General features: G+C 38.1%; 1 protein-coding gene across 1 annotated transcript in view; it reads right to left on the reverse strand.

The window, feature by feature from the left end:
• Fam227b (family with sequence similarity 227 member B) overlaps positions 1-13,354 on the reverse strand; it is a 176,490-nt gene that overhangs the window by 162,341 nt on the left and 795 nt on the right. Inside the window, exon 2 of the mRNA XM_052724907.1 lies at positions 474-589. Coding sequence (XP_052580867.1) covers positions 474-521 — 48 coding nt within the window. The 5' untranslated portion in view covers positions 522-589. The remainder of the gene's footprint in view (positions 1-473; positions 590-13,354) is intronic.

The following is a 13,354-nucleotide window of genomic DNA, read 5'->3' on the forward strand; positions in this document are numbered from 1 at the left end:
GTTATCAAATTATTCCAAGTATAAACTGAAAATAATATCACATTTTACTTGATGGGAAATAGAAAAAAATGAATCGAAGGAGGTAAATTTGCATAGGAAACTTTTAGCTAACTTCAATATGAAATGTCTAGAATAACATGGCAAGGAGGTAAGGAATGAGAAGGTAAATGAACAACTACTTTCATAGAGGTAGAGTGCTGCTCCGTGGAACTAATAAGAAAAAATGGGTCATATAAAAAGCATTATTTTCTAGGTGTTAATGAAAGCCCGCAGATACTGATAACTATGATGGGTCAAGGTTATAATGCTTTCTTCCAAACTGACCAAAACACTAAGCTACCTGCAGGGCTCTTCTCAGCACAAGATCAGTTCAACAGCAGGGGAAGCCAGTGAAGCCAGTCCTGCTGATGGCCTGAAATCTAGACAGAACATACTCTCTACAAATAAGCACAAATCCACAAGAGCTTTCTTACCTGAGAGGCAAGCTTTGGCATCCACTGAACCTTCCCTTGGCCTGCCATGTTGGAATAAACACGGAGATGAAGAGATCAGCTGGGTCTTAGGTGTCAGTCTGAGTTCAGGGAACAAACTGAAAGACACCCAAATGCAAAAGTAGATGACTTAAACAATCCCTCTGTGTCACTTTCAAGCCTCACTTATGAATGTTGTTAACAAAGTCACAGTGGAGGAAGAGCATACACAAGGAAAGCTGTACAGATTGATATATTCTTACAGGTTTGAATTTCAGAGACTGAGCAGAATTGAAAAAAAAAAATAAATGTCATTCCAAACTTCTCCTAGCTCAAATATCAAGAAAATATAAGAAGTAATTAGAAGAGGTTGGAAGTTTAGTTAATACCAAATAAACTCAGTCCAAATAAAGTTACAGCTAATCCTAAAGCTCAATTCAACTCAAAGAAGATTCTAGACCAGCCTTTCACTCTAAGAGGGTTCCAGATAGCCTTTTACTCTAAAAGCCAAACAGAGAAAAAGACCTGTGCTCTCCAAAACTAAAAACAATTAAATTTCAGCTGCTTTCCACAATGATTGTTACATAATGTTCAATAGGAAAGCAATACAGAACAACCCAAGGAGGAAAAATGAGATTCATAATCTAGGAAAAATGATGTTAATTATATTTACAGGTCCCTAAGGAAAAAAATATATATCAGGTACCTAAGAAAATACTTATTGTAATAAGCAGACAAGGACTTAAAAACTACCACAAAGATATTAAAGGTTTTGTAATACAGGTTAGATAACAGTGCATGAAGAAGATAGTGGCACAGCCCTGTAATCCCAGCTACTCAGCAGGCTGAAGCACGGGGATTCCAAGTTTGAGGGCTTCTTAGACAATTTAGCAAGACCCTGACAAAAAACAGAAAGAAGTCATTGTTTTTTACAGCTGAGTAATACTCTATTGTGTATATGTACCACATTTTCTTTATCCATTCTTTGGCTGGATTTGGGGCATCTAGGTTGTTTCCAGGTTATGGCTATTATGAATAATGCTGCTATGAACATAGTTGAGCAAGTGTCCTTGTGGTATGCTTGAGCATCCCTTGGGTATATACCCACAAGTGGTATCATTGGGTCTTGAGGTAGATTGATTCCCAGTTTTCTGAGAAACAGCCATACTGATTTCCAAAGTGGCTGCACAAGTTTGCACTCCCACCAACAGTGTAGAAGTGTTCCCCTTGTTCCACATCCTCTCCAACATAAGCTGTCATCAGTGTTTTTGATCTTAGCCATCCTGACAGGTGTAAGATGGTATCTCAGAGTCATTTTGATTTGCATTTCCCTGATGACTAAGGATGTTGAGCAATTCCTTAAATGTCTTTCAGCCATTTGGGATTATTCTGCTGAGAATTCTCTGTTTAGCTCTGTAACCTATTTTTTAATTGGATTGTTTGACATTTTGCTGTCTAGTTTCTTGAATCCTTTATATATTTGGAGATCAGCCCTATGTCAGATGTGGGGTTGGTGAAGATCTTTTTCCATTCCGTAGGCTATTATTTTGCCTTATTTACTGTGTCCTTTATTGTACAGATTGAGCAGGCTGCATTTATGTATTTAAGAATACATATATATGAATATATATAATCATATATACATATAACAATGTAACAACAATTACTGAAGAAAGAGGCCATGAATTTGAAAGAGAACAAGATGGTACTTAAGGGCAATTTTGGAGGTGGGAAAAAGAATGAGAAAATGGTTTAATTACATTATAATCTCATAAATTATAAATAAATATTTTTAAGATAATAAAAACAGAAAGAGGGCAGCCTCTGCTCAGGACTATAAACTTAACCCTAATGTCTTAAATTAGGCTCTTTTATATGAGGCTTTTCTGGATTAAACAAGAGATTAGAACTCTTCCTTCCAAATAATTCAGGGTAAAAGACACAGAGTTAGTCTTTCTTCTTTCATGCAGTATGGTCACACTAATCGCTATCATCCTGAATAAGGTTTTCCTCATACAGATTTCATGTAACTGTACTAAACAGAATGAATAGCCCCGGGCTTCTGAACTTCACCTTACAGCTGTAAGATCCATCCATGCTGTCTCATCTAATGGAAGTCCATGGTTCTGGTATAATACTGCATAATATAATCCAAGTTTTTTTTTTTTTTTTTGGTTTTTCGAGACAGGGTTTCTCTGTGTAGCTTTGCGCCTCTCCTGGAACTCACTTGGTAGCCCAGGCTGGCCTCGAACTCACAGAGATCCGCCTGGCTCTGCCTCCCGAGTGCTGGGATTAAAGGCGTGCGCCACCACCGCCTGGCCATAATCCAAGTTTTTAATGCCTGCTTTACTTTTGGGGAACCTGAGTCACTTCCCACTTGTGTGTTACTCCTTATTAACATGAACATTCTTTTTTTGTTTGTTTAGTTTTTACATCCCTAACCCAGTCCCTCCCCACCACTTCCCCTTTCCCCTTTACCCCAATCCACTCTTCCTCCTCTCTTTTTCTTCAGAAAAGGGCAGGCCTCCCATGGATATCAACCAGCAATGGTATTTCAAGTTGCAGTGAGACTAGGCACCTCCTCTCCTATTAAGGCTGGATGAGGCAACACAGTAGGAGGAACAGGTCTCAAAAGCAGGCAACAGAGTCAGAGACAGCCCCTATCACTGTTAGGAGTCCCACAAGAAGACCAAGCTACATAACTGTCACATATATGCAGAGGGCCTAGGTCAGTCCCATGCAGGCTCCCTGGGTCTTGGTTCAGTCTCTGTGAACCCCTATGAGCCCTGGTTAGTTGATTCTGTAGGTCATATTCTTATGGTGCCCTTAACCCCTCTGGCTCCTACAATCCTTCATCCCCCTCTTCCACAGGATTCCCTGAGATCCACCTAAGGTTTGGCTGTGGGTCTCTCTGCATCTGTTTCCATAAAGATGTGGGTGAAGCCTATCTGATGACAATTGGGATAGGGAACAATAGCAGAACATCATTAGGAATAATTTCATTGACTTTTTTTTGTCAGTTGTGTTTGGTTCTGTCCTAGGTCTCTGAGCTAAGCCAACTCTGGGTCCTGGCATTCTAGGCATTGTCAGGAGTGAGTTTCCCTTCATGGTATGAGTCTCAAGCTTGGCTGGTCATTGGTTGGCTACTCCCACAATCCACGCACCACTTTTACCCCAAAACATTTTGTAGGCAGGACAAATTATAGGTTGAAGGTTTTGTGGCTGGGTTGGTGTCCCAATCCCTCTACTGGAAGTCTTGCTTGGTTATAGGAGATGCAGTCCAGGCTCTGTATTCCCCTTTGCCAGGAGTCTTAGCTAGGGTCACACTCATAGATTCTTGGGAGTTTTTGTTGTACTAAGTTTCTAGTTCTTCCCAGAAATCCCCCCTGATTCCAGTTGTCTCTCCCAGAACTCTCTCCCTCCATCCTTAACAAACCTGATCCCTCCTGTTCCCATCCTCGCCCCCTAATCCATATCTGTCCTCCCATTCACTTGTAATGTCTATTCTATTTCCCCTTCACAGTGAGATTCATGTGTCCCCCTTGAGCCTTCCTTGTTACTTAGGTTCTTTGGGTCTGTGGATTGTAGCATGGTCTTCTTTTACTTTACAGCAAATATACACTTACAAGTGAATACATACCATGTTTGTCTTTCTGGGTCTGATTTATCTCACTTAGGATGATCTTTTCTGGTTTCACCCATTTACCAGAAATATTCTTGATGTCATTATTTTTAACAGATGAGTAATACTCCATTGTGTAAATTACTACATTTTCTTTTTCCATTCCTCTGTTGAGGGACATATAGATTGTTTCCAGTTTCTGGCTACTATGAGTAAAGCAGCTATGAACATAGCTGAGCAAGTGTCCTTGTGGTATGGTGGATTGTCCTCTGAGTATATGCCCATGAGTGGTATAGCTGGGTCTTGGGGTAAATGGATTCCCAATTTTCTGAGAAACCACCATATTGATTTCCAAATTAGCTGTACAAGTTTGCACTCCCACCATCAGTGGAGGAGTGTTCATCTTCATCCACATCCTTTCTAACATGAAAACTTGTGTTTTTCATCTTAGCCTTTCTGACAGGTATAAGATGGAATCTCAGAGTTATTTTGATTTGCATTTCTCTGATGGCTGAGGATGTTGAACATTTCTTTAAGGCTTCTTAGCCATTTGAGATTCCTCTGTTGAGAATTCTCTGTTTAGATCTGTACCCCATTTTTAATTGGATTAATTGGTTTGTTGATGTCTAGTTTCTTGAGTTTTTTATATATTTTGGCTATCACCCCTTTGTCAGATGTGGGGTTGGTGAAGATCTTTTTCCATTCTACAGGCTGAGGATTTGTTTTTGTGACAGTGTCCTTTGCCTTACAGAATCTTCAGTTTCATGAGGTCCCATTTATTAATTATCAATCATAGTGCCTACGTAATTGGTGTTCTGTTCAGGAAGTTGTCTCCTGTGCCAGTGCATTCAAGGCTATTCCCCACTTTCTCTTCTATCAGGTTAAGTGTATCTGGATTTATGTTGAGGTTTTTGATCCACTTGGGACTTGAGTTTTGTGCGTGGTGATAGATATGGATTTATTTGCACTCTTCTACATGCTAACATCCAGTTATACCAGCACCATTTGTTGAAGATGCTTCCTTTTTTTTTTCATTGTATAATTTTGGCTTCTCTGTCAAAAATCAAGTGCCCACAGGTGTATGGATTTATTCTGGCTCTTAGATTCACTTCTATTGATCAACCTGTCTGTTTTTATGCCAATACCATGAAGTTTTTTATTACTATTGCTCTGTAGAACAGCATGCAATCAGGATGGTGATACCTGCAGAAGTTCTTTTATTGTACAGTTTTTTTTTAAGCTATCTTGGGTTTTTCGTTTTTCCATATGAAGCTGAGTATTGTTCTTTCAAGGTGTGTAAAGAATTGTGTTGGAATTTTGGTGGGGATTGCATTGAATCTATAGATCGTTTTTGGTAACATGCCCATTTTCACTATGTTAATTCTATTGATCCATGGGCATGGGAGATCTTTCCATCTTCTGATAGCTTCTCTGCTGTGGGATGATCCTTCTGTATGCTGTGAATTAATCTCATTGGTTAATAATAAAGCTGTTTGGCCTATAGCAAGGCAGGATAATGTTAGGCCAGACAATCAAACTGAGGATTGGGATGAAGAAGGGTGGAGTCAGGAGAAATGCAAGCAAGCCACCCAAGAAGCAAGATGCCAGAGGACCGATAAAGCCACGGGCCATGTGGCAATACACAGATTAACAGAAATTGGTTAATTTAAAAGTAAGAGCTAGTTAATAATAAGCCTGAGCTATTGGCTGAGTATTTTGTAATTAATTTAAGTTTTTGTGTGTTTATTTAGGACCAGGCAGTTGGGACAGAAAAACTCTGCCTCTGTTTACATACGGCAACCAATGTGGGTCACTCAATCCACATAAAGCCTGAGAAAGCTTTAAAAAGTGGGGGTGGTTCTAGACACACAAAAATGGAGACAAGAGCGGCTTCACATTTCATGTCTCTCATGCAGGCCATGATACAGAGACTCATCCCCTGGCTGAGGCCTGCAGGTTTGAGCTGCAGCATGGCAGATTCCCATAGTCTCACACAGGCTGCAGTACAGAGAGGCATCTCCCAGCTGCACTTCATGGTGGATTTAGGGTTTTTGCTCATGCAGACAAAAAGGATTAGAGATACACAGTAAGGACAGATTCAGACAAAAGGCCTCTAAACGAGTCACAGTATGTTTGAAAAATGTTTATAGGCTTGGGAGAGAGGAGAGAATGGGTAGAAACAGTCAAAGATTTAAAAAAATGATTTAAAAATAATAATAAAGTCCTTAAAAGGGACTAGAGTAATAAAAATATGATAAGCCACATAAAGATGGGAAATACACAGAGTCTGGATTCTATATTTTATTGTGTTATCTTTATATTTTTGACTGTTAATGGGTGAATGATAACTGCCGAGAGACATTTGATTGTGAAAGCTACTAAATTAAACTAACCTATATATTTTAAAATTTTCTTGACTTCAAAAAATTTAAGTCAAAAGATATGTTACTTTGGGGTAAAAGTTATGCTTTTGTTTCCACAGGAAATAAGAGGCTATGGATTCATTCAGGGTAAAGGAAAATCCGGTTTGATTGAGGAAGACCCCCTGAAATCCTGACTAGAGACATGAAAAAATAAACCTAAAGTAACTACAAGACATATGACATATATTTTACCTGCTCAAACATAAAACAAAAAATTATCTTTGGCTGTCTTATATACAATGTACAGTTTATATTTGTAAGACAGATATGTATGTTACCTTTACAAGTTTATATATTTTCAGAACAAGGGGACCAAACACCAATATATAGGGGCCAGATGATCAAACATCCAAAACAGCTTCAAGGTTGAATAAGATGATCTAGCCTCACAAAATACTCTAGTCAAGACTTAACAATTATTCTGATTTTCTCAGGGACCCTCAAAGATTACCAGTGCCCACCAATCAGCAGGATGTAGTCCAGAAAACTACATCAACATTCCCAAAATATTGGTTATAAATATTTGTTTTCATTTAAGAAGGGTTAGTTACAAATTGTTATTCGTCACAGTCAATCTCTTTCTAAAAGAAGAAAAGGGGATATGGTTTTTTTTTTTTTTTTTTTTTTTTGGTTTTTTGAGACAGGGTTTCTCTGTGTAGCTTTGCGCCTGTCCTGGAACTCACTCTGTAGTCCAGGCTGGCTTCGAACTCACAAAGATCCACCTGCCTCTGCCTCCCGAGTGCTGGGATTAAAGGCGTGCGCCACCACTGCCCGGCGAAAAGGGGATATGGTATAGAAATGATGAGAAAAAAAGGTAGATTATTATGATGTAAAAAAGGGTATATTAGTGAATCTACTTTAATACAAAAAACAACTAATAATCTCAAAATATTTTACATTGGTAAGGATTTTAGTTTACTGATACAAATTTAAAGTTAATTTTGTTATACTGTATGTATAATTCTACTCTTGTTTAAGTTATTGAGTTTATGCAGTTCAATTAAAAATGTAATGTATGCCGGGCGGTGGTGGCGCACGCCTTTAATCCCAGCACTCGGGAGGCAGAGGCCGGCGGATCTCTGTGAGTTCGAGGCCAGCCTGGGCTACCAAGTGAGTTCCAGGAAAGGCACAAAGCTACACAGAGAAACCCTGTCTCGAAAAAACCAAAAAAAAAAAATGTAATGTATAATCACAAAATACAGATTAATAGTCATCTATAATAGTCAAACTTATAGCCATGTTAGTTAGGTTTTCTAGATTTACAAAGATATATTTCAGATAGATAGATAATCTTCAAATACTTCAAAGACTTACAGAATATGGGATTTTAAATATTTTAATGACTTAGACTTTTCAAGATAGTGAGACATGTCTGCTCCCGGCAGCACCAATATACTCCAGAAAAGATGATGGATATCAAAGAAATTCTGTATGGAGTTTGTTTTCTTTATGGCAAAAGCTAGCCATATGGCCCTTGCCTCAATTGCTGACAGTTACTGTCCAAATTGGACCAGCAGAACACAAGAAAGCAACTGCTGAACTTTGCCAAGACAAGGTAGGACAGTACTTCAAAATTCCCTGCTTCACAGAAAAGTCTGTCAGATATGCTAGGTCTATAGGCCAGAAATGGATGCCCCAACACGACAGAGGAACTCTGGGTGACTGTCCAAGCATCCAGCGGTTTCTGTCATTTCTTACATTTTTTGGAAGTCGCTTGCCTGTACTTCCTGCTTACTCAGGTAATATTATTTCCTTCTCAGGTCTTTGATGGAGTTGAAGACAAGATAGTTATAATTATGGTTTTCATTAGTTATAATAAAAGGTAAATTAGATATGAAACATTAGATTCACCAAGATAAGATGGATAATTAAATGTTTTCTCTAAATTTGTCAAATACAAATAGACTAGACATTGTAACTATAATTCTTGCTTGATAACTGTTTTGTTGTATGTAATTTTACTATGTTAAAGTTAAAACTTTCCTTTTTTATTAGACAGAAAAGGGGAGATGGTGTGGGATGACCCTTCTGTATGCTGTGAATATGAATTACTCTCATTGGTTAATAATAAAGCTGTTTGGCCTATAGGAAGGCAGGATAAAATTAGGCAGGACAATCAAACTTATGACTGGGATAAAGTAGGGTGGAGTTGGGAGAGAAATGAGCGAGCCACCCAAGAAGCAAGATGCCAGAGAACTGGTAAAGCCATGGGCCACATGGCAATACATAGATTAATAGAAATGGGTTAATTTAAAAGTAAGAGCTAGTTAATAACAAGCGTGAGCTATTTGGCTGAGCACTTTGTAATTAATATAAGCTTTTGTGTATTTATTTGGGACCAGGTGGTTGGAACAGAAAAACTCCGCCTCCATTTACACTTCTTCAATTTCTTTCCTCGAAAAGTTGAAGTTCTTGTCATACAGGTATTTCACTTGCTTGGTTAGAGTTATGCCAATATATTTTATATTATTTGTGGCTACTATGAAGGGTGTTTTTTCCTTGATTTCTTTCTCAGCCTATTTATCATTTGTATATAGTAGGACTAATGTTTTTTTGGTTTTTTTTAAAGTTAATTTTGTATCTAACCACTTTGCTAAAGTTATCAGCTGTAGGAGTTCCCTGGTAGAATTTTTTGGGTCACTTATACATACTATCATATCATCTGCAAATAGTGACACTTTGAATTCTTTCTTTCCAATTTTCCCTTTGAACTTCTTTAGTTGTTTTATTGTGCTAGCTAAAACTTCAAGTACTATATTGAATAGACATGAAAAAAATGGGAAGCCTTGTCGTGTTCCCAATTTTAGTGGAATTTCTTTAAGTTTCTCTCCATTTAATTTGATGTTGCCTTTATTATGTTTAGGTACGCTCCTTGTATTCCTGAACTCTCTAAGACTTTTATCAAGGGGTGATGGATTTCATCAAAGGCTTTTTCAGCATCTAATGAGATGATCATGTAGTTTTTTTTTCAGTTTGCTTATATAGTGGATTAAATTGACAAATTTTCATATGTTAACCACCCTTGCATCTCTAGGATGAAGCCTACCTACATCATGATATTTTTGATGTGTTTTTGGATTTGGTTTGCAAGTATTTTATTATTTTTGCATCTATGTTCATGAGGGAAATCAGTCTGTAATTCTTTTTCTTTGTTGAGTCCTTGTGTAGTTTGGGTATCAAGATGATTAGTCTCATACAATGAATTTGGCAATGTTCCTTCTGTTTCTATTTTGTGGAATAATTTGAGGAATATTGGCATCAGTTCTTTGAAAGTCTAGTAGAATTCTGTGCTAAAACCATCTAGCCCTGGACTTTTTTTTTTGGTTGAGAGACTTTTAAAGACTGCTTCTATTTCCTTGAAGGCTAAAGGTCTATTTAAATGGTTGATCTCACCTTGATTTAACTTTGGCAAGCGGTATCAAGAAAAAAATTGTTCATTTCTTTTAGATTTTCCAATGAAGTACAGTCTTTTGAATATGACCTAATGATTCTTTGGATTTCCTCAGTATATGTTGAACTGCTCCACTCTCTAGAACATTCTTGTTAATGTCTTTTGGCAGCACACAATCTGTAACTATGAGTGGGATGGATAGGTCAGCTCTAGTGAGTACTGCCAAAGAGATTTCCAAGATGGTTGTATATTGATTCTCATTTTCAACAGAAGTATATGAAAACTTCACTAAGTATACTCTTACTAAGAGTCTAACATTTAAAAATATTTCTGTAGATTCAGCAATGCCCTTTTTGAGACAAGGTCTTATTGTGTTGTCTAAACTGGCCTCCAACTCATGATCCTCCTGCCTTAGCCTCCTGAGTAGCTGGGATTACTGATATGTACCAACACATGGAAGAGCCATGCATCAATTATTAGTCACTTAATTATCTGGCTACACTGTGTGAAATGCACCAGCAAGTGATTTGTCATGTCAACAGTGACATGTGCTTACACAAAGCTAGATAGAATAGCACACTACATACTTAGCACATGTTATTGAATAAGCTGCACCTGTGCATGGATGGCAGCATAAGAGGTTCATTTATACCATCATCACCACAAACATGTGGGTAACACTTTTGCTATGATGTGACACAAAATCAAATGTACATAATCTTTTCAGATTGGCTTCTCTCAGCTAATAATATACATTAAAGTCTTTTCATGTCTTGATAGCTCATTTTTAAGTATAATATTTAATTACTTTTTAACAATTTCATACAATTGCATTTTGATCATATTAACTTCCTCTTCCAACTTCTCCCAGATCCACCTTCTCCATCCTCAACTTTCTACACACGCAACTTTGAGTTTTTATTATCTTAAAACAAACAAACAACAACAACAACAAAACCCCTCCAGTCTGATTTGTGTTACACAATTACTCTTGGGAATGAGACCTGTCCTGGAACATGGTTTTACAAGTCAGTATACTTCCTATATTGCCAGATAAGCTATTACCCTAATTCCTAGAAGCCATTTACAGGATTGAAAATAGGAAACCTGTGACCCTGAGCCTAATATTTCTTCTAACTAGGGACAGTTATATGGATCTTTTGTCAGAAAGCTTTGTTTTATTAAGCCATTGATATTCTGTGGTTTCCTGGGCTAACAATAAGCACTGTTTATTTTAAAGGTTACAAATTCCTTGATAACGCTTTGGGATGTGGCAACTATGTCCCCTTTCCTATGATCTGGACAGGCCTAATATCTGATTTGCAAGCAAAAGAACAGGAGAGAAGTGACACTGTTAATTTTTTTTGAAGATAGGTCAAAAATGACATGTCATTTCAGCCTTCTTTACAGCATTCCATCTGGAGTGTGTCCTGGTTGGGTTTTGTGAGCTTGACACAAACTAGAGTCATTTGGGAAGAGGAAACCTCAACTGAGAAAATGCCTCCGTTAGATTGTCAGTAGGTAAGTCTATAGTGCACTTTCTTGATGCATGATTAATATGGGTGGACCCATCCCATGGGGAGGAACAAGGGGGCACTGCCCCCCATAGGCAGGTGATCCTGGGCTGTATAAGAAAGCAGGCTAAGTATGCAATGGGGAGCAAGCTAGGAAGCGGCCCTCCTCCATGGCTTCAGTCTTAGTTCCTGCCTTGGCTTCCCTCGATGGACTGAGACCTGGAATGTAAGCCAAATAAACTCTTTTCTCCCCAAGTTGCTTTTTATCATGGTTTTAGCACAGCAATCGAAACTCTAAGACAGAGCCCCAGCCAAACCTACTAAGTCTGCTACACTCCTGCTCACTGTGAGAAGTCCAGGCCACATAGTGAGTTTATCACTAGGTGTTCTGATAGTATGCCCAGTCTTTCTAATCCAGTTACAAGAGAAAATCCAGCTTACTGTGCACTAGACCACGTGGTTGTTTCAAACTACTGTATTTGGAGTAATTTATTACACAGATATAGCAACCTGGAACACTGGTAAATAGTAACGCTTGCCTTTTCATCCATACAACTGAACTGCTGTAATAAAACTGAGTTACATTTAAAAAAGAAAATGCTTATGAACTACTTATCCCTGGCTTAGAAACTTTGTTACTGCTTTCTCCATGCAGAAAGTTATTCTCCCCAACTAAATGAGGGACTATCATGCTTTTCATAGTAGTTTATAATAAACATTTTGCAAACACAGTCAAGTGCATGCATATATGCACATACATGCAACTGAAAGCTCTATTAGGTGGTACTTTTCTAAGTATTTTCTCCTGGTATTTCTGCCCTGTATAATTTCATTATTTAAAGTGTGTGGTTTTGTTGGTTTTTGACAGTGACTCCCACAGTCCAGACTAGAATCAAATTCACTGTGTATGCCAGGATGGCCTTAATCTCTTGATCCTCCTGTGTCCCCAGTAATGGAATTATAAATGTGAGGTATCACTGCCAGCTCTAAAGTGTAGTTTTGACTACATTTTTGTTGTTGTTTATAAATAGGTCAAGATGTCAAACAAAAGATCCTATACGATATCCTTTCCAGTTGAAAATACTTCCCTATAATATTACTAATCTTCAGATCATTTCCCAAACCCAGTCAGAAAGGCTTCATGGACTTCTCCAGGCTCTTTTGAAACTCCTATAATTCATCATAATGTCTTCTATACTGCCCATGCTTAACATGTAAGCACTTCCAGGGCAAGGTGTAAAGGCAGTAACAACAACACAAAGCCAAAAATTGAAAGGGCCAACAATTAAAAGCAACATATCCCTTTCTCTGATGTTCAGTCCCTCACTGCTTGGTGCCTAACGTAGCAATTTGTGATGCTATATGTAAACAACTAAAGATTAAGTCCTAAGACAGGTAGACATGTCAATGTGGACTCCCAAGGCAGACTCTCAATGAGCTGTTTGAGCATTCGCCACATACGTATAATTTTGGTGGCTCTCATGTTACATCTCAAAGAGTTGGTGACTTCTATTTTCTCTGTTTTATAAAGGAAAGTATAGGGTGGACTGACTGACTTAGAATGTCTTTCTTTCTGAATGCCCCTGTCTTGTAACCTTTTTGTTTAAAGTCTAGATTCAAATATCCACAAAACAATTTCTACTTCACTTTAGCTAGTTCTGAGATTCCTTTTCTGTATCTTAATCAAGAATTCTAGTTTAGTCTGAGTTGAGGTTCCCAAAACATTAAGGGAACTCTTCAGACTGCTGAGAGTGACAGTGTGGAGCTGTGTGTGTCTCTTTGGGCTTTCTGCTAATGCTAATGTCCTCTGGCACCTCACCCCAAAAGAGCAGTCTAAAGAAGGGAAAGTGGCATTATAAGGCTTCCCTCCAGCCCTTTTTAAACTCTATTAAAATATGAGCTCCCACTCATGGCCAATCAACTCCTTTTAAGTG

Source organism: Peromyscus californicus, unplaced genomic scaffold, assembly GCF_007827085.1.
Source record: "Peromyscus californicus insignis strain IS unplaced genomic scaffold, ASM782708v3 Scaffold_7__1_contigs__length_154581171, whole genome shotgun sequence".
In the NCBI taxonomy this organism is placed as follows: domain Eukaryota; kingdom Metazoa; phylum Chordata; class Mammalia; order Rodentia; family Cricetidae; genus Peromyscus; species Peromyscus californicus.